The 22,466-nt window shown below is 49.4% G+C and overlaps 1 protein-coding gene across 1 annotated transcript in view; it reads left to right on the plus strand.

Moving 5' to 3' along the window:
• LOC149463675 (synaptonemal complex central element protein 1-like) overlaps nt 1-22,466 on the plus strand; it is a 59,170-nt gene that overhangs the window by 31,650 nt on the left and 5,054 nt on the right. The window contains exons 6-11 of the mRNA XM_089675329.1: nt 2,223-2,277; nt 5,597-5,686; nt 6,871-6,934; nt 7,121-7,187; nt 18,230-18,347; nt 18,693-18,782. Coding sequence (XP_089531455.1) covers nt 2,223-2,277; nt 5,597-5,686; nt 6,871-6,934; nt 7,121-7,187; nt 18,230-18,347; nt 18,693-18,782 — 484 coding nt within the window. The remainder of the gene's footprint in view (nt 1-2,222; nt 2,278-5,596; nt 5,687-6,870; nt 6,935-7,120; nt 7,188-18,229; nt 18,348-18,692; nt 18,783-22,466) is intronic.

The following is a 22,466-nucleotide window of genomic DNA, read 5'->3' on the forward strand; positions in this document are numbered from 1 at the left end:
CACAGGAATCAGCACATACTTTATGCATCGCATACTAGCACATTATGAAATACTTCCTTGAAAAGGAAGCCCTCCAACGGAGCTTTGTCATGGCACCCCAAGGCTTCCATCTTCACATAGTTTTCCTTCTGGGTTCGTGAGCTGCAGCCGTTTGATTAACCGAGCTGCGATGATGTCACTCCCATGCATGCGCGCATGAGTTTCAGCCAGGGTACAGCTCTCAAGGGACGACACTCCATACATTGAGAGCGCAGTGCTCATGTGCCGGTGAAATCACTGGCGCTGTAGAGGTAAATTTCTCCTAAATGGTGTATGTTTAGGACATATTTACATTACATACAGATAAGGTACAGGTACCTTATTAAAGGCTTACCTGTAGGTAAAACATAAAAAATCGACTTTACATTCACTTTAAGGATGCATTCATATTTTGAGTATTTTTGCAAGTGTATACAGACATTTTTAGAAGAGTATTATAGGCGTTTTACATGTGTATTCAAACTTCAGACCTTTTGTTTTTAGCCAATGGAAATTACTAGGGGGAGGATATCAGTCAATATAGGCTAAGAAATGCCTGAAAAAAGTCTAAAGCCAGCATTTTAGGCATTCCCATTGAAATCTATGGGGACAAAAATGCTCAATTATGCCTGAAAAATTCCCCCTTTAAATTTTGGAGCAACAGGCATTTTGCTGCAAGTGACAGAATGCTCAGATGTGAAAAGGGGCCATGGAAAAGAATTAGATTTTGACTGTTGAGAGTTTTTGAGCCACAAGCTACAAAACGCTCAGGCTCCGTTCACATAAGGGCATTTTCAAAACACTCTGCTAAAATGACAGAACACACAATGCTAATTTCAGATGCTAATTTCATTTTAATGGCACCTAAAAATGCAGTGTGGTTCTGCCGCGCTGCAATCACGGAAAACTGCATCGCGTGAAGCTTATCACCTGAAAAGGAGCAGGAGCCCGCGATTCAAAAGCCCATATGTGAATAGAGCCTTGGCTTACGGGAGTTCTGTCGCTATCCAGCATTGTGCCCAAGAGAAGCATTGCTGCTCTCTCTCCACAGGCTCCGAGACAGCAGCGGTAGCCATTGGCTCCTGCTGCTGTCAGTAAAATTCTTTGAGGACAGAGCGGGGGGCAGGGCCAAGTCACATTGTGTGTGTAGATGCACACAGCCTGGCTTGGGATTGAGTCAGCATGAGTGTCTCTATAACAATCAAACTGCTATGGGAGCATTCAGAAGGGAGGAGGAGCTGAGAGTGCTGGCAGTGGACCCCAGAACAGGAGGTTCGGGGCCACTCTGTGCAAAATCATTGCAGAGAGAAAGTAAGTATGACATATTTATTATTTAAAAACATGAATAAATAAATCTTTATGCTAGGCTCATACTTGTGCGGGTGGTTGCAACTGTTCCCGCACCTGCAGTTACCTGCACCCACACCACACTGCTATTTTGCAGATGCTATTTTTTTTCCATTTTCTAAATTGTACAATATTATATATATCCACAACATACGTCTCAATTACTCTTACATTATGAAAATTGTTCATTCCTAAAGTGATGCTAATCCTAAAAACTTTTTTACCTTAATGCATTGCTTGAATTGAGGTAAAAAGTATATTAAGTTCCCTGTGCTCCCCCTTCTCTGTGTGAAGGGGCAGAGAGGAAAGAAGAAATCAGCGCTGTGCATGGCTGCATCTCTTCTCCCCTCTCTTCCTCCTCACACAGGGACTCAAACAACAGCAGGAGCCAATGGTTGGCTCTTGCTTCTGTCAGTCAACTGCAGTGAAGCGGAAGTAGGTCAGGAGCAAACATGCAGCACTTGTCCCCATAGCAAACGGCTTGCTATGGGAAAACACAAAGAAGTGGAGGAGCCAGGATCACTGGAGGGGGGCCAGAGAAAAGGAGGTGAGTATAACATGTTTGTTATTTTACTTTAAAAAATTTCTGCCTTTAAAAAAAACTTTAATAGCACCCCTTGGGGCCTAAAAGCGCAGTGCAAAAGCACCATGCAATTTCCCTGCAGCTGTGATTAAAAAAGTGTAGGAACCTTTTTCCTGCCTGAAACACGAGCACAGCAGCCAATTCAAATGAATGAGATGCTTTACCCACGCAAACATGGCTTGCAGAGCCGCTTAGGTGTTAACCGAGCCTTACAATCACTTTTTAAGAAAACATTTTTTTTAATTTTTTTGTGTTATTTAAAATATCTTTTTAGAATCTCTCCAAGTGCTGAAATTGAGATGTGACAGCTACCTAGAAAAGGCAAAGAGGTGAGTGGACAATTTATGGTTGATCATTTAATATATATCAGATTAGAATATCCTAAAAGCTAAATTAAAGCAGTATTAACCCAAAAACATAACATATTAAATTGCAGCCCACTGATTCCTAGATGTGGTGGCTACATTAGTTTTCTTTTTTTAGGCTTTTGAAATGTATTTTCACCTGGTGATCCAGCCAGTATTTCCTTTATTTTCCAACTTCCTTTAAACTGGAACTAAAGGCACAAATACTTACTTTAGTTCCAACGTTCCAACACTGGCCCTGGCATCTTCTCCTTGGGTTCTTTTGGGGGCCTTTTGATTGCACAGAAGTGCAGCCATTCCGGCACACTGACACTGTTGAAATTAAAATTGAGCTGTGTATGTGCAGCTCAGGGTGCATTCCACAGAGGATTGCGAACAGACAAGAGTACTATATTGCAGAAGAGACATTGCATGTCTCTTATGCAATATAAAGCCTGCTTGTTTGCAACATTTAGTTCAGCTTTAACAGACCAAGCTGTCCAGCAAATGTGGTATTAGATGGTTAAGAAAACCCATGTAACACTGCCAGGGGTGCTTACAATGAACAGCTTTCATTCATTTATACAAAGCCTTTATCCCAAAAGGAAAAAAAACTGCTGTAATGTCTTATAAAGTGTTAGAGTTTGGCTTCAATTTGTTACTATCTTAATCTGCCTTCTCCCCAAGCTGGTAATGCTGTTGTCCAAAGGGGTCTACTGTATTAATTCATCCTGAATGTAGACACCCTAAGAGAGGAAGTGAGTTACTGGCTGGATCACCAGGTGAAATAAAGGGAAACGCCGAAAAAAGAAAACTAGTGCAGCCACCACATATAAGAATTGGTAAACTGCAAAATATTCCATTTGTGTTTTTGGGGTTAATACCACTTGAATGTTCCTCAAGGATAGTGCTGTTTTTATTGGTAGAATATACTAAGGATCTAATAAATAAGGATTTTTTTTGGCAAAAGCAATTTGCCTGTTGATTCTTTAATGTGAGGCTAGTCCGACTGCATATCCTTCACTTTAACCACTGCAGCTGCAGAGATGACCGAGATATAACTTTTTAGAGCCAGTGATCCTGCACATTTTAAAAGTAACCCAAGCAGCTAAAGAGCTGCTGGATTACTTTTACAGGCAGCAAAAGGGGTTCAGCCACCACCTATACTAGGCTCTCCCAAGCGATTGGGGAGCCTGGCAAGGACTGGCGGTATCCAGTTCCTGAGGCACAGTAAGAGGAACAGATGTCGTTCCTTCCACTGTGTGACGTCAGAAACCATAATTTGTCACTTCCGGTTTCGGTCTCAAGGAAACAAGCAATTACCAGCTTGTAAATGCATTAGATCAAACCGATGCCAATTTGATACGATGCTTTGGAGGCCAAAGGAGAGATCAGGGGTTTAATAGACATCAGATCTCTCCAAAAATGGGGACCTGCCACGGCCATGCTATCACAAGGGATGTTGTTCATCCTTTGTAGTAGCAATAAAAGTGATTACAAAATGTAAGTTACAGTAAAATAAAATAAATACATTTTGAAATGCCCTCCTTCCCGTATGCTCACACACGAATGAGAACGCACGTGTCGGGCCTGCATGTAAGCGGCAATTACACCACACATGTGATGTATCGCCACAAACGTCAGGGCAAGAGCAATAATTCTAGCACCAGGCTTTTAAAGCGTTACCTATGGGGATTTTTAGGCACCGAAGTTTTTTTTTTTTTCTGCACAGAACCGTACTGGAACATAGAAAACTGCATTGGAACTGTGTGTGGTATGAACTGTAAGCAAAACGTATCCGGAATGCATCCGGAGTGCGTTTTTGTGGTGTGAACTGGCCCTAAAGGAACCAGTGATCTCCGGAGGGTGGTTGAGCAGCCCATAGATGAGTCAGTTTTTTTTGTTCAACCAGTGGGTTAAACTGAAGTCGCACGATTTTAAATTCGGGGGACATGCCGATTTCAGGTGCGATTTGTCAGACATCTGACACAGATGTCTATGCAAATCACACCAAAAGTAATACATGTACTACTTTAGAAATTGGTGTGGCTCCGACCAAGTCGTAACTGCACCAATTTGACTGCTCTAATTGCGACTTGGCATACAATTTGCAAGTCGCATGGCATGCAAATCGCATTCCAAGTCGCACCCGATGTGACCAGGGTGTTAATATGGTTGGGGGATCCTCTCTGCTGTGCTGAACTATTGTATTTGGACAGTCACTAGACTGCGGAAAATCCAATAGGGCATTTGTACAGAAGTCTACAACCACAGTGCCCATAAACGCATCAAAATTTGTCCAGTTTCTGCTGAACCAGCTGAATATGGATCCATGTATGGACAGCTTTAGCCATACATTTATAATTCATCTGATGGCTCTACAAATTTTCTTACTTGGCTTATCAACTTTTTGCAAAGACAAGGGCCATCCAGCAGAGTCCAGGTCCACTTATAGAGTCAACATCTTCACTCAAAGATATTGAAAATGGTGAACTTTTCATGTCTCTGGGTAGTATTTGGAAATATTATATTAAAATGGTTAAAAAGGCTGAAGGTTTTTTTTACCGTCATATATTGTACATTGTGAGACGCAGCCAGTGAGGGAGGAGTGTGTGTGTGTGTGTGTGTGGGGGGGGGGGGGGGGGGGGGATTTGGACTGAGCCACGCTCAGCGTGTCTTATGCAAGTATGCACAAGTGCCCCCAGAGCAAGCACGACCTCCAGCGGGGGACCCAAGAGGAGGATGATCGGGGGCTGCTCTGTGCAAAACCACTGCATAAAGCAGGTATTTATGACATGTTTGTTATCTTAAAAAAAAAAAATCTGAACCTTTTTTTTTGTAACGCTTTCAGCTCTTTTTTGTGCTCATGATATAATTTTAGATTGTCTTTCAGCATTAGGGCTCTTTCACACAAATGTTCCGATTTGGGTTCGCCTGCCAATTTTTGAGGCGGACCGGATCGGAACCTCCATTCGCCTCTATAGAGTGGCGGGTGTAAACCAACATGTGTTCGTTTACACCCGCCGACATCCGATCCGCCAAAAAGGGACGGATCCATCTGTCAGATCAGTTTGGATGAAAATGGACAGCCGGTCCGTTTTCATCCGACTGCCCACTGAGCAGAGCGAGCTGCTCTGTGTCTGCTCTGCGGCAGCGGAGCAGATACAGAGCTGTCATCCGCCTAATCAACGGGGATCAGTGGAGCGATCCCCCGCTGTGAAAGTGGATCCGCTAAATGGGTCCGCCCCGTGTGAAGGGACCCTTACACTATAACTGAATCTACCTCCGTAATGTTGTTGCACAGGCAACGGGAACAATCAGAGGAGTATAAAAAGAGGACCACCAATCTGAATACCCAAATTCTGGAAGAACAGCTAAAGCAGAGAAAACAGAGGTGAGAGTGGAAGGTGAAAAAGTTTTCCTTTTCCTATGTGGGCTAGTGTCTGTGCAGGGAGGGCTTCAGGGGGCAGTGCCGTGCATTACAATACTGTTTTTCCATTTTATTTTTACTTTATTGAAATGTCATAAGTGACGTTTCATTCTTTTTTATGCTCCCCCACTCAGCCAAGATAAAGCTTGGGGATTTCAATTAAAGTGTTACTAAACCAACAACAGTAAAATCAGTCTGTACTGTATATGCAGTAAAGCACGCTTGTTATACTCACTGTGGAACCTAAGGGGCATTGTGGAAAATGCTGTTTGATCATGACTTCTCTGATCTTCCAGTGTCCCCCTGTTATCTCCTAATAAAACATATCATGTGGAGTCACTCTGCACATGTTCAGTTTGGTGTGTATTTCTAGAGAAGTTTTTTTTTTTTTCTTGGGAGGGTGCATGTGATCAGCACAGGGCCAATCAGTGCTGTTCAGACAGAAGTCAGGGCCCTGCATCTTCCTAGAGCAGAAAGAAAACTCTTCCTACAAGCTTTAACCAGGGCTCTGCTGGACACTGAGAGAAGTCACATAACTACTCCAACTGCTGATGAGAAAAGGTATTTACTAAAATAATTGCACTTCCATGTTCTGTGTACTGTGGGAGACCAGATATAGTGGATGCAGGGTCCTGGGTTTAGTAACACTTTAAAGTGTATGCCAAGCCAAAATGATTTTTAGTTTGGGATGGAGTAGCAAAACATTAGACTCCTTCCTGTTTGTTACTGCCACCAAGATTTAGAGCAATTGCTGACAATGTTTTACCAGACAGAAGGTGAGGATAGCTCTCCAACTCGAAATTCAGAAAGAAATAAAAATTGTTTTCTGTAGTTGAATAGGGAAGGTTAAAACCCCTGTTAGATTTGTATTTGTGCCCTTGTTGAAGATTTCCTCTTATTTCCTGCTTGGTAAAACATTGACAGGAAGTGAGTTAAAATCTCTCTAACGGAGCTCTGGAGGTATTGAAGCAAAAGCATGGACATGGCAACCAGACAACCAGAGAAGAATGGGTTAGCAATGGCAGCCAACATTTAATTCTCAGACATTCACTGCACATAGGTCTTAGCCTGGAACTGTTATTAAACATATAGTTAATGTGAGATCTTCGTAGCACTGGTATGTCTGTTTCTTCTCTTGTTCTATTTAGGATGCGGTTTCAGGACCAGCTTGAAGATCTCATAACCAAACACAAAAACCTGGCAGAATTTTATGTAAGGATTGGGATTTTGTGGAAGACCAGTGGTCTTCATGTTTAAAGAGAAAGCTGACTGTGTGTTCCCTTGGCTTCAAGAAAAGGAGAGTGGATGTGATATTACCTTTGTGGTGTTCATAATCTTGAATATTTTAGTTGTTATAAGACCGTCTACATAACAGCTAGCTTGCCCATTTTCTTTCAGAATCCGACGATGCTTGAAGCAGAGATCTCTCGCTTGGAACAACAGAAAAATGAACTTATACAGGAAGGTAAGTACTAGTTGTTTTCTCAAGATAAAAAGATGAACTCCAACTATGTTATGTTGTTTTTAAAAATTACAAAAGTAGCAAAACTACAACTGTCATATGTGTATATTTGTCTTTGGTTTAGCTCTAAATGTAAAATGTACATCTGTTTCTAATAATTAGAGAGAATAGTTTGGAGTCAGCGTGTTTGTAAACTGATCTAACTGCCATGACTCAAAGCCATGCACTGGGGTGTTGACATTTGCAGAGCCTTCCATCATCAAATTGTATGAAGACTCTACTCTTGTCACGTACCTGGTTGGGGAGCCTGACGTGGAGAGAGGGCGTCCTCTTACAACTCCCGCTCGGAGCCCCTAATAGTGGGAACAGAGGGCGCAGAGCCAGGAGTGGTAGGAGTGCCGTGTGAATCTGAAGCTGACAGCTGGTAGCTGGGGACACAGGAGATCCGGACACAGGCCAGGTGTGGGTGCAGGAACATAGGTGCAGCAGCAAGCAGGTATGGCGGCAATCAGAATGCGGATTGGGACCGGACACCGGTGTGTGGATGCAGTAGCAGGCAGGTATGGCGGTAACTCGGATGCAGGCCAGATGCGGAACCGTGGGTACAGCGGCAGGTATGATAGCTGACCGGATGCAAGCCAGGTGCAGGTGCAGGTAGGTTAATGTAGCAGAGTCAGACAAGCCGGGTCAGTATCAAGCGGGCAGATAAAGTACAAAAGGAGCAGGCAAACGAATGGTTAGGGATAGCCGGGGTTTGTGCAGGCGGAGTTCTTTCTTAGTCAGGTAAATCAGAATACAGGTATCAGGATCAGGAATATGTGCAGGAACATTGTAGACCAGAAGGAATTGATTTTACTATTGAGCAGGTTTAAAAAGCCCACCTGATGTGACGTGTGCACTTACTGCGCATGCGCGAGTTTTCCGCGCTACTGCACATGTGCAGCCGGACGCTCCTGCGCCTGCACACTCGCACCGCCGTGGCTCAAGGGGATCTGTCACACGGCTGCACGGCAACAGGATCCCTGACAGTGCCCCCTCCCTAAGGGCAGCCTCCGGATGTCCAACTGGGCCATCTTCTCTGGATGTCTGCGCTTGAATGCATCATTTAACTCTTTGGCATGGATGTTAGACTCTGGCTCCCAAGAATTATCTTCAGGACCATACCCTTTCCATTTAATCAGATATTGGAGTTGGTTCCTCCTCTTCTTGCAGTTAACAATGGTTTCAACGTCATATTCTTCTTCGCCGTTGACGATTACTGGTTCAGGTGGCCCCAATTCCCGACCTGGGAAAGGGTTAGAGAGTGTAGTCTTGAGTAGTGACACATGGAATACCGGATTAATCTTTAGGGAATCTGGTAGTATGAGCTACGTCATTGATTCTCCTCTTTACGGGAAAAGGACCCACGAATTTAGGGCCTAACTTCTTTGAGGGACAGGTTAATCTTAGATTGGCTGTTGACAACCATACCTCTTCTTCAGGTTCCAGGACCAAATCTCCTTTCCTTTTTCTGTCAAAGAACTTCTTATTATCCAGCTGAGCTTTTCAGATTGTTTCCTGTAGCATCTTGTTATTCTGCTGTAGGAATTCAGAGATATCCTGGACCGCTGGGATCGCTGATTCAGGTATTAAATTGGAAATAAATGCAGGGTGAAATCCATAGTTCGAGAAGAAGGGAGATTGTCTTGTGGCTGAGTGGCTTGACTTATTGTAGGCAAATTCTGCCAAGGGTTAAAATGATACCCAGTCATCTTGAGAGAAGGAAGTAAAACATCGAATATATTGCTCCAAGGTTTGGTTGGTTCTCTCTGGCCGTTAGTATGGGGGTGATAGGCAGAAGAGAGCAAGAGTCCCACTCTCAACTGCTCACACAGGGCTCTCCAAAATTTTGAGGTGAACTGCACCCCTCGATCCGAAACGATGTTCCCTGGAACACCATGGAGCCTCACCACCTCCTTAATAAAGACCTGAGCTGTTTCCGCTGCAGATGGAACTCCTTTCATGGCAATGAAGTGGGTCATCTTGGAAAACCGATCCACTATAACAAAAATAGCTGAATATCCTTCTGATGGAGGCAGCTCTACAATGAAATCCATCGATATCATCTTCCAAGGACGGTCAGGAACTGGTAGGGGCCTCAATAATCCCCAGGCCTTGCTCTTATTGCTCTTGTTCCAGATGCATGTGGGACAGGAGTTCACGTAGGCCTTGCAATCCTTCTCCCACTCAGGTCACCAGAACAGACTGTACTAAGTCTAGGGTCTTGTGGACCCCGAAATGTCCCGCCAGCGGATGATCATAACTGTCAGGGCTCCCAGGTATGACCAGAGATGTGTGACTGACGCAGGGAAACGCAGACTTCAGATATGGGATAAACAATATAATTTATTAACACTAACAATACAAACATAAACGCAGTGCAATACTAAACATAATACAGTGCAAACAAACCAAACCAACCACCCACAGATAACAGTACATACAAGCAAGCGTCGTCAGGCAGGCCGGGTCAATATCAATTGGGCAGGTAGGTACAGGGGGAGCAAGCGGAGAATGGTCGGGGTCACAGGCCAGGTTCAGCAGGTAGCAAGCAGCGTAGTACAGAGGGTCAAGCAGAGGGATGGTCAGGGTCACAAGCCAGGGATCAGAACAGGTAGCAAGCAGCGTAGTACAGAGGGTCAGGCAGAGGGATGGTCAGGGTCACAAGCCAGGGATCAGGACAGGTAGCAAGCAGCGTAGTACAGAGGGTCAGCAAAGGAACAGAAACAGGATGCAGGACAGATACAGGGCCCAGGACAAACACACACCAAGGCAGAGTCTGTGGGTCTGGCCATCCCTTAAATACCCCAGCATAATCAGTTCCAGGTGTTAGCTGGCTGCAAAGTTGAGTCTCTGATTGCTGGGAGCACCCGCTGGCCAGCCCTGGTACTGCAGATCAAAAGGCAGGTGAGTCCCACCATTGCTGGCCAGTCCATTCCTGACAGTACCCCCCCCTCAAGGAGCGGCCTCAGGACGCTCCAAACAGTCCTAGCTGGGAAAAATGTTCCACCGCCCGGGTCTGGTAACTGGCGGGATATCAAAGACTGGCACACCTGGCAGGACTCCGGGCAGCGGTACACCAGGCAGAGGCACATCGGGCTGGACACCGGGCAGAGGCACATTGGGCTGGACTCCGGGCAGAAGCACATCGGGCAGAGGCACACCGGGCTGGACTCCGGGCAGAGGCACATCGGGCAGAGGCACATCGGGCTGGACTCCGGGCAGAAGCACATCGGGCAGAGGCACACCGGGCTGGACTCCGGGCAGAGGCACACCGGGCAGAGGCACATCGGGCTGGACTCCGGGCAGAGGCACATCGGGCTGGACTCCGGGCAGAGGCACATCGGGCTGGACTCCGGGCAGAGGCACATCGGGCTGGACTCCGGGCAGAGGCACATCGGGCTGGACTCCGGGCAGAGGCACATCGGGCTGGACTCCGGGCAGAGGCACATCGGGCTGGACTCCGGGCAGAGGCACATCGGGCTGGACTCCGGGCAGAGGCACATCGGGCTGGACTCCGGGCAGAGGCACATCGGGCTGGACTCCGGGCAGAGGCACATCGGGCAGGACTCCGGGCAGAGGCACATCGGGCAGGACTCCGGGCAGAGGCACATCGGGCAGGACTCCGGGCAGAGGCACATCGGGCAGGACTCCGGGCAGAGGCACATCGGGCAGGACTCCGGGCAGAGGCACATCGGGCAGGACTCCGGGCAGAGGCACATCGGGCTGGACTCCGGGCAGAGGCACATCGGGCCCCCAGGCGGGGCGACAGGCATCGGGCCCCCAGGTGGTGCGACAGGCATCGGGCCCCCAGGTGGTGCGACAGGTCTCGGGCCCCCAGGCGGAGCGACAGGTCTCGGGCCCTCAGGCGGAGCGGCGGGCGCCGGACCCCCAGGTGGCGCGACAGGTCTCGGGCCCTCAGGCGGAGCGGCGGGCGCCGGACCCCCAGGTGGAACGACAGGTCTCGGGCCCTCAGGCGGAGCGGCGGGCGCCGGACCCCCAGGTGGAGCGACAGGTCTCGGGCCCTCAGGCGGAGCGGCGGGCGCCGGATCCCCAGGTGGAGCGACAGGTCTCGGGCCCTCAGGCGGAGCGGCGGGCGCCGGATCCCCAGGTGGAGTGACAGGTCTCGGGCCCCCAGGCGGAGCGACAGGTCTCGGGCCCTCAGGCGGAGCGGCGGGCGCCGGACCCCCAGGTGGAGCGACAGGTCTCGGGCCCCCAGGCGGAGCGACAGGTCTCGGGCCCCCAGGCGGAGCGGTGGGCGCCGGACCCCCAGGTGGAGCGACAGGTCTCGGGCCCTCAGGCGGAGCGGCGGGCGCCGGACCCCCAGGTGGAGCGACAGGTCTCGGGCCCCCAGGCGGAGCGACAGCTCTCGGGCCCTCAGGCGGAGCGGCGGGCGCCGGACCCCCAGGTGGAGCGACAGGTCTCGGGCCCTCAGGCGGAGCGGCGGGCGCCGGACCCCCAGGTGGAGCGACAGGTCTCGGGCCCTCAGGCGGAGCGGCGGGCGCCGGACCCCCAGGTGGAGCGACAGGTCTCGGGCCCTCAGGCGGAGCGGCGGGCGCCGGACCCCCAGGCGGAGCGACAGGTCTCGGGCCCCCAGGCGGAGCGACAGGTCTCGGGCCCTCAGGCGGAGCGGCAGGCACCGGACCCCCAGGTGGAGCGACAGGTCTCGGGCCCTCAGGCGGAGCGGCGGGCGCCGAGTCATCTGGCACGACAGTGGGCTCCGAGTCAACTGGCATGACCGCTGGCACTGGGTCAGACATTGGATCGTCTGGCTGGACAGCGGGCATCGGGTCACCCGGCATCAGGTCATTTGGCTCGACCGCGGGCACCGCATCATCTGGCAAGGCAGTGGGCTCCGAGTCAACTGGTATGACCGCGGGCACTGGGTCAGACATTGAATCGTCTGACTGGACAGCGGGCATCGGGTCACCAGGCATCAGGTCATTTGGCTCAACAGCGGGCACCGCGTCATCTGGCAAGGCAGTGGGCTCCGAATCAACAGGCACGACAGTGGGCACCGGGTCATCAGGTACCGGATTGTCTGGCTCGACAGCGGGCACTGGGTCACCAGGCATCAGGTCATTTGGCTTGCCAGCGGGCACCGCGTCATCTGGCAAGGCAGTGGGCACCGGGTCACCAGGCATTGGATCGTCTGGCTCGACAGCGGGCATCGGGTCACCAGGTATGACAGCGGGCACTGGGTCACCAGGCATCAGGTCATTTGGCTCGCCAGCGGGCACCGCGTCATCTGGCAAGGCAGTGGGCACCGAGTCACCAGGTACGACAGCGGGCTCTGAGTCAATTGGCACGACAGCGAGCACCAGATCAGGTACCGGATCATCTGGATCAACAGCGGGCATCGAGTCAACTGGCCTAATAGGATCATCAGGCTGGATCAGTTCATCATGCTGGATAGAGGCATCAGGCTGAATGCCGGCGTCCGGCCGAGTAGAGGCTTCAGGCCGAGTAGAGGCTTCAGGCCGAGTAGAGGCTTCAGGCCGAGTAGAGGCATCAGGCCGAGTAGAGGCATCAGGCCGAGTAGAGGATTCAGGCTGAGTAGAGGCTTCAGGCTGAACCACGGAAGGCAGGTTCACCAGTTTGGATACTGGCAGGATGGTATTGGTTGGAAAGAATTTTCGCTTTTTTCTGGTTTTAACTACTGGAGCACTGCAAGTAAACGCAGGTCTGCAAACGAATGGAGCAGCTGGAGACAGAGAAGAACTGGAGGATGGAACAGGAGAGGGAGCAGTTGCTACAGAGGGCTTTTTTACAGGGTTAAAGGCAGGATAGGTGCAGCGAGTGGGAACAGGGTACTGACATGCGGTAGATAGCCAAGTATACTGGGCTGTAACTGGAGGAGCTGTTGGGAATACAGGAGAAGAGTTAGAAGCAGGACTGGGTTTTTGTAAGCTGACTGAGGCTGGGTGCAACAAGTCTGTCCATGTCTGCAGTAGGGGTTGAACAAAGCTGAGCTTACACAAAGCCTGTCTGGTCAATGACTGCACTGCGTTTATACAAACTCTTAGTGTCTGTGGTGAACATGTGGAATAACGCTCCAGAAAGTAACCCACATCATCCTCTAATAACCACACCAGGGACTCTACCTGGTCTGCACTAAATGGTGGCAAAAATTCATCCCTGCATTCGGGGGAACCAGATGAAACCAACTCTGCACAAACCTCAATCAAAGGCTGCACCTCAGAGAACTCTGTGCCCTGATCTACTAGAACATGAGCGAGCCGTATACATTCTAGCAGTTCATCCCGGGGATACTCCTTCAGAGTTTGATAAGCATACTCCCTGTCATCAAACACTAGCAGAGATAAATACTCAACCTCATCCAGATCCATCCTTCCCATCAACAAACCAAGATGGCTTCCCTGTGCAGCCACTTCTGGTCAGGATTGGCCTTGGTGTAATGTCAGGGCTCCCAGGTATGACCAGAGATGTGTGACTGACGCAGGGAAACGCAGACTTCAGATATGGGATAAACAATATAATTTATTAACACTAACAATACAAACATAAACGCAGTGCAATACTAAACATAATACAGTGCAAACAAACCAAACCAACCACCCACAGATAACAGTACATACAAGCAAGCGTCGTCAGGCAGGCCGGGTCAATATCAATTGGGCAGGTAGGTACAGGGGGAGCAAGCGGAGAATGGTCGGGGTCACAGGCCAGGTTCAGCAGGTAGCAAGCAGCGTAGTACAGAGGGTCAAGCAGAGGGATGGTCAGGGTCACAAGCCAGGGATCAGAACAGGTAGCAAGCAGCGTAGTACAGAGGGTCAGGCAGAGGGATGGTCAGGGTCACAAGCCAGGGATCAGGACAGGTAGCAAGCAGCGTAGTACAGAGGGTCAGCAAAGGAACAGAAACAGGATGCAGGACAGATACAGGGCCCAGGACAAACACACACCAAGGCAGAGTCTGTGGGTCTGGCCATCCCTTAAATACCCCAGCATAATCAGTTCCAGGTGTTAGCTGGCTGCAAAGTTGAGTCTCTGATTGCTGGGAGCACCCGCTGGCCAGCCCTGGTACTGCAGATCAAAAGGCAGGTGAGTCCCACCATTGCTGGCCAGTCCATTCCTGACAATAACATAGCCCTAAAAATGTCAGTCGGGTGGCTTCAGGTGCAAAAATTCTGTCTCCTGGCCATAGTAATCCTTCTCTGGAGGACAGGGTTACTCCTGGAGGAGAAGGAGCCCCAAAAGATGCCTGCTGGATCTGTGAGAAAAGATCAGGTTACCTGTTGAGAGCACTGTATCAGGGATAGGTGTATCCTTCGGGTCGTCAAACATCCTAGACAGGGCATCTGGTTTGCCATTCTTGGAGCCTGGTCTGTAGGTAATGTGGAAGCTGAATCTAGAAAAGAAGAGTGCCCACCTGGCTTGTCAGGGTTTTAGACGTTTTGCCGTCTTCACGTATTCCAGATTTTTATGATCAGTGTAGATTAGGATGGGATGTGCTGCACCTTCTAACAGGTATCTCCATTCCTCCAAGGCGGATTTGATGGCCAGTAATTCCCGGTCCCCTACATCGTAATTTCTCTCCGCCAGAGATAATTTCCTGGAAAAGAAAGCAATAGGGTGAGGAGAAAGTTTTAGACCCTTTCGCTGTGAGAGGACGGCCCCAACAGCACTTTCTGAGGCATCTACTTCTACCAAAAAGGGTAGTACTGGATCTGGATGGCTTAGTATGGGCGCTGATGTAAAAACTCTTTAAAGATTCAAAAGCATCTTGAGCTTCCTGTGTCCAATGGAATCGGACTCCCTGTTTAGTCAGTTGAGTGATCGGTGTGATGATGACCGAGAATCCCCTGATGAATCTTCTATAAAAAATGGCAAAACCTATAAGGCGCTGAACTCCTTTCTTATAAGCTGGTGCAGGCCATTCTAGTATGGCAGAAACTTTCTGGGGGGTCCATCTTGAAGCCTTCCATGGATATAATTAGTCCCAGGAACTGAATGCTCTGGCGTTCAAACTCACATTTCTCTGGTTTAGCATAAAGTCCATGTAATCGGAGGCGACCAAAAACCCTTTGCACATGACCCCGGTGGAGCTTGATGGAAGCAGAAAAAATCAGAATATCATCGAGATATACGATCACGAACACATCTAAGAAATCCCTGAAGTCATTCACCAGATGCTGGCAGGTTGCTGGAGCATTGCATAGCCCAAAGGGCATAACTAAACATTCATAATGCCCAAATCTGGTACGGAAGGCTGTTTTCCACTTGTCCCCTTCTCTGAACCTTACAAGGATGTAGGCCCCTCTTAAGTCTAGTTTGGTGAATGCGGTTGCTGCTCTGAGCCTCTGGAAGAGTTCTGGGATTAGTGGCAGAGGGTATCTATTCTTTACCATAATATTATTTAATTCCCGTTAGTCCACACATGGGCGGGGGGGAATGGTCTTTTTTTTCAACAAAGAAAATTCCTGCCCCAGGTGGAGAAGTAGAGGGGCGGATGAACCCCTTTTTTGAGATAATCGTCAATGTAATCCTTTAATGCTTCCAACTCATGCTCTGATAGCGGGAAGATCTGACCAAAGGGAATCTCAGCTCCTGGCAGCAGTTCAATCGGGCAATCGTAAGGCCTGTGAGGTGGAAGGCTGTCTGCACCTCGCTTGCTGAAGACATCTAGGAAGTCATGGTATGCTGCCGGAACTAACTGGCCTGCGTTGGTATCGTTTTCCATGCACAGCAGGGGCCCGAACGGAGCAGGAACATGAGGGAAGCAGTGCTCATGGCAGTAGGCCGATTTAAAGTCCACTTCTCCGGATACCCAATTTACACCAGGGTTATGGGCCTGTAACCATGGAATCCCTAGGATGACAGGAAATAGTGGTGATGAAATGACATCTAGGCATAATAGTTCCTTGTGACCAGATGGAGATATTATCACGGGGAGTGGGATTTAATGTTGGATCCGTCTGCCAGAAATACTGTCAGTCTCTGCGTTTTGGCCCTTAAGGATATCTGATGTTGCTGAACAAAAGTTGTGTCAATGAAGCAACTGCAGGCCCTAGAATCAATTATAGCGGTTACTGGCAAAGTTCTTCCTAAAAGCTGAAACAAAACGGAGATGGTGAGCTGAGCAGGGTTGACAGCAGGTATTTTAGCAGGCAGGGTGGTCAGAGACTTTGCAGGGCAGTTTCGTACATAGTGTCCGAGTTCTCCACAGTAGAGGCATAAGTTGCCCCGTCGGCGGTGTTGCCGTTCTTCCGGAGTGAGTGTGGTTTGTAGCAATCCGATTTGCATGGGCTCAGACCCGTCAGAACTGGGTGTGGCAGAACTTGTTGATGCCATACTTGTTGGAGGTGGCACCCTGGGTAGCATCCATATTGGGCATCTTGACCTGCGGATCTTTCCAGCCTTCGTTCCCTGAGTTGGCAGTCAATTTGAATAGTCAGCTTGATAAGTTCCTCCAAGGTACTAGGTACTCCAACTCGAGCTAACTAATCTTTCAGGGGTTCGGCAAGACCTAAACGAAATTGATAACGTAGGGCAGCGTCATTCCAACTGGCATCAGCGCTCCAGCGCCGGAACACGATTACATAGTCCTCTGCTGCCCTGCGACCTTGCTGGAGAGAATGTAGCGCAGCTTCTGCAGACGCAGATTGCTGGGGATCATCTTAAAGCTGTGCCATAGCTTCAAAGAAACCATTTAGGGAGGACAGTTTGGCATCTGCCATCTCCATCAAATGGTGAGCCCATGCTTGTGGTTCGCTCTGGAGAAGGAAGATCACAAATCCCACTTTGGTTGCTTCCAGAGAAAAGGTGCGAGGTTGCAACGCAAAATACAGCGCACATGCGTTCCGGAAGGCCCTGAATTTGTGGCGGCCGCCAGAAAATCTCTCGGGCGTAGGTACCCTAGGTTCAGGGGGCAACATCATCACAGTGGGACTTGCCATGGCTCCTGGAGCGGCAGTTGGAGGGGGTATCACTGAGGTGCTAGCAGCGGATGCTGGTGGAGATAGGGCCTGGAAACGGTCCTCCAGGCGGTTGTACCCCTCTTGCAGGCCTTTGATGGCTTTTGTCAGTGCCGCAATGTGTTGGCAGTTTTCTTCCAGAGGAGAGGCCCCTCTCTCAGGCTCCGACATGGCCTTCTGGTACTGTCACGTACCTGGTTGGGGAGCCTGACGTGGAGAGAGGGCGTCCTCTTACAATTCCCGCTCGGAGCCCCTGATAGTGGGAACAGAGGGCGCAGAGCCAGGAGTGGCAGGAGTGCCGTGTGAATCTGAAGCTGACGGCTGGTAGCTGGGGACCCAGGAGATCCGGACACAGGCCAGGTGTGGGTGCAGGAACGTAGGTGCAGCAGCAAGCAGGTATGGCGGCAGTCAGGATGCGGATTGGGACCGGATACCAGTGCGTGGATGCAGTAGCATGCAGGTATGGCGGTGACTCGGATGGAGGCCAGATGCGGAACCGTGGGTGCAGTGGCAGGTAAGTATGATAGCCGACAGGATGCAAGCCAGGTGCAGGTAGGTTAATGTAGTAGAGTGAGACAAGCCGGGTCAGTATCAAGCGGGCAGATAAAGTACAAAAGGAGCAGGCAAACGAATGGTCAGGGATAGCCGGGGTCGGTGCAGGCGGAGTTCTTTTTTAGTCAGGTAAATCAGAATACAGGTATCAGGATCAGGAATATGTGCAGGAACGTTGTAGACCAGAAGGCATTGATTTTACTATTGAGCAGGTTTAAATAGCCCGCCTGCACACTCGCACCACCGCGGCTCGAGGGGATCCGTCGCCGTCGCACGGCTGCACAGTGACAGGATCCCTGACAACTCTGGTGCCCACAATACAGAGCTTATGTGTCACATGACCTAGGAATAGAGCATTGCAGGTTCTGCTTATTTTTGCATTTGTTATTTTGGACAATAGAGACCTAGGACTTTCATGCTTCTCCAAAGTCATATATTTTTAACACTCTGGATGGGAGTGTTAGTTTTTTTAGTAGGATTAGGAAATTTACAAAATCTCTTCCCTCACTTTGCTTACAGAAAGGGAGAAGCTCCGTAAACTGAAAGTAGTGGTGGAAACTGAGGCAAGACTCATAGAACAAGGTACCCTGACCCCAGAAAATGTGTTCCTTCGCAGTGAGGAGGCTGCGTGTGTAGTGTAAGTAATCACACTGACCATATTTCAATATTAAAGAGTTTTTTACTTTTTACAGGTTTTTTTTTTTTGCTGGTACTATAACAAGCCTCCATTTACTTCACCATCCTGCATGTGAGTGGGCATGCATCTCAAACAGAACAGTGTCTATTTTGCTTTAGCTTCCCAAAATGTAACACCAGAACTACTTACATAAACACATCTAAGTACAAGCATCTGGTTAGCATGTGCCATTCTGGGGGGTACCATTATAACACTTCAGGTTGCCAAATGGAAAAGCTTACTTGGGGCAAATCTGTACACCAAGTCATAATGTCTTGTATGTCTTCTTGCACTTTGATGTGACAGGAAAATGTTTGAAGAAGAGCATGCTTTTGTCAAGACCATGCTGGAAAAAGTAACTTCACGTCAGTCAGAGCTTCTGGACAATTACAACCAGTGAGTGAACAACCTTTTAAAGTGTTACTAACACACAACAGTAAAATCAGTCTGTATATGCAGTAAAGCATGCTTGTTATACTCACTGTGGAACCTAAGGGATTAATCCTCTGCATTGTGTAAAAAGGTTGTTTGATCCTGACTTCTCTGATCCTCCCCACCTGATAAGACATATCGTGTGAACACTCTGCACAGTCTCAGTTTGGTGTTGCTAGAGAGGTTTTTTCTTCTTGGGAGAGTGCAAATGATCTGCACAGGGCCACACAGCACTGCCCAGACAGCGGTAAGGGTCCTGCATCCTCCTACAGCAGAAAGAAAACTCCTCCTACAAGCTTTAACCAGTGCTCTGCTGAACACTGATAGAAGTCACAAGACTGCTATATACTGCTGATAGAAAAGGTATTTAACAGTTTATATTTACTGAAATAATTGCATTTCCATGTTCTGTGTACTGTGGGAGACCAGATGTAGTGAATGCAGGGTCCTGGGTTTACAAACACTTTAAGGACAAACGAGAATATGAGATGCTTTTGGGTATATTTACTTGCCATGGGTTGATGCAGCATTCACTTTGAGTCCACACCAGCTTCTTATGGGCCTTAAATTCCAACATTGAGATCTTCCTGCCACACTGATATTTCAGTGTTTGGTAGATGCTGGAAAGTTAAACCACCGAACAGTTTCCCTTATTTCTCTAAGACTTTCGGGGTCTGTGATCAATATGAGAGGCTCTCACACTAACCGCTATCTATTTACATAGGCTGACTGCATGTCTTCCCATGGCCATACTGTAGTAACAGAAGCAGTCGTACAAGAGCATCATATCTGCTCCCATGTACAGGTGAAACTCGAAAAATTAGAATATCGTGCAAAACTTCATTTATTTCAGTAATGCAACTTAAAAGGTGAAACTAATATATGAGATAGACTCATTACATGCAAAGCAAGATACTTCAAGCCGTGATTTGTCATAAATGTGATGATTATGGCTTACAGCTCATGAAAACCCCAAATCCACAATCTCAGAAAATTAGAATATTATATGCAATCAATAAAACAAGGATTGTGCATAGAACAATATCGGACCTCTGAAAAGTATAAGCATGCATATGTACTCAGTAGAGATGAGCGAATTATTCAAAAATTCGATTCGGCTGATTCGGCGAATTTGCGGAATAAATTCGATTCGAGTCGAATATATTCGCTGCGAATTTAACTTATAAAAAGGGTGTTTCTAGGCTTCAGAGAGCCTTTATATTAGTGCAGAACACTGTACCTTTAATTTAAATGCCCTTGGAGTCTGCTGGGGAAGAGAAATAATACTGTCAGTCAGTATGACATGCAGATGAGTGCCGTCGATCTTAGAATCACCGCACACTTCACTCATTTGGGCAGTCACGGGGCCAAAACCAGAGTGTGGAGCCACAGTGTGGCGGTGGAGGCAGCAGCAATGGGAGGCCATACAGCACCCTATGAAAAAATGGAACCCACCAGCAGTGTGAGGAGACCTGAAAGTGGCACATGGCAGAGTGTGGCGATGGAGACAGGAGCAATGGGAGGCCGTACAGGGACCCATGACACACTCTGGACCTGGCAGCAGCATGAGGAGGCGGTACAGGGGCCCATGACAGATTACGGGCCTGGCAGCAGCATGAGGAGTCGGTACGGGGGCCCATGGCAGATTACGGGCCTGGCAGCAGCAATGGGAGGCCCGTAATCTGCCAGCACCCTATGACAAAATGGAACCCACCAGCAGTGTGAGGAGACCTGAAAGTGGCACATGGCAGAGTGTGGCGATGGAGACAGCAGCAATGGGAGGCCGTACAGGGACCCATGACACACTCTGGACCTGGCAGCAGCATGAGGAGGCGGTACAGGGGCCCATGACAGATTAGGGGCATGGCAGCAGCATGAGGAGTCGGTACGGGGGCCCATGGCAGATTACGGGCCTGGCAGCAGCAATGGGAGGCCCGTAATCTGCCAGCACCCTATGACAAAATGGAACCCACCAGCAGTGTGAGGAGACCTGAAAGGGGCACATGGCAGAGTGTGGCGATGGAGACAGCAGCAATGGGAGGCCGTAGAGGGACCCATGACACACTCTGGACCTGGCAGCAGCAAGAGGAGGCGGTACAGGGGCCCATGGCAGAGTGGCGAAGCGTAAGCAGCTTAAATTGAAGGCCATACAGAGGCCTATGTTAAAAATAATAACATGTTTGGGGCATGATTCATGGCGGATTTAGTCAGTTGTGTCAGGAACTGGTGGTTTGAAATCCAGACTAATCCACGCCTGATTCATTTTCACAAACGTGAGTCTCTCCACACTTTGGGTGGACAGTCGTGTCCTCCGCGGAGTTACAATACCTCCTGCCGCACTAAACACGCGCTCCGATGCCACGCTACTGGCCGGGCATGACAGCCTTTCAAGGGCAAATTCAGCTAGTTGGGGCCAAAGGTCAAGTTTCGTTGCCCAGTAGTCAAGGGGATTGTCTACCTCGGTTGGCAGGGTGCTGTCCAAGTAGGCCCAAGCCTGTTGTTTGAGGTCCTGCTCCAGGTCCACCTGATGCTGCTGCGGCTGGTTGTAGTTTCCTCACTGCGCTGGTGAAGAAAGCTACTCATCATCGACTGCAGACTGAGGCAGCTGCTGCTGGTGGAGCTGCCACTGCTCCTACCACCCCACCCCTCCCCTGCTGCCATGGCAGCGGAACGCGAGCGCACACGGCCCACAGTGTCTGAGGATGGACGTTGGCGCAGAAAGGCAGAGACCAACTGACTACATAGGTGGTTTTTATAGTACGTTATTTTGGCCTCCCTCTCAGCAGGTGTGAAAAAGGCCACCATTTTTGAACGGTAGCGAGGGTCCAACAAGGTGGACAGCCAAAAGTCATCCCTCTGTCTGATGGTTATTATTCGGCTGTCGCTACGCAAGCAACCGAGCATGCTATGGGCCATTTGTGCCAAGGAATGCGAGGGACTCCCTGCCTCCATCTCCACAGCATACTGCCACGGTGCGTCTGGGTCCTCTGTCTCCTCCTCCTCCTCCTCTACCAGATGCTCCTGCTCCTCCACTCCTGTCCGCTGAGTGGAAAAACCACCCATTTCACTCAATAATTCCTGAGCACCAATGTCCTCCTCTACCTCCTCCTCTTCTTCCTGTCCTGCCCCCACAGGGGTCATGTGGCGTTGAGATCTGTGCGCCACGTCTACCGCACCCTGACCAGCCATTGTTAACAGCATTTGTTCCAGGACGTGCAACAGAGGAATGACGTCGTTCATCCCATAGTCCTGCCGACTCACGAATAGCGTGGCCTCCTCAAAGGGCCTGAGCAAGTGGCAGGTGTCACGCATGAGCTGCCAATGGCTGACATCTAAGTTACACAGGGGAGTACCTTTATCCGCTTGTAACATCAGGAAATCGGTGATGGCCTTTCGCTGTTCGTAAAGGCGGTCTAACATATGTAGGGTTGAATTCCACCTTGTTGCAACGTCGCAGATCAGGCGATGCTGTGGAATTCCGTTCTGCCGCTGCAGCTCAAGGAGGGTGTGCTTTGCGGTGTAGGAATGGCTGAAATGCATGCAAAGTTTACGTGACATTTTAAGGATGTCTTGCAGTGGGATGGTGGATTTTAGGAACCGCTTGACAACCAGATTGAACACGTGAGCCATGCATGGCGCATGGCACAA

The sequence above is a fragment of the Staurois parvus genome, unplaced genomic scaffold (genome assembly GCF_062004578.1).
Source record: "Staurois parvus isolate SC_StPar_1 unplaced genomic scaffold, SC_StPar_1.0 ptg000154l, whole genome shotgun sequence".
NCBI classification, from domain to species: domain Eukaryota; kingdom Metazoa; phylum Chordata; class Amphibia; order Anura; family Ranidae; genus Staurois; species Staurois parvus.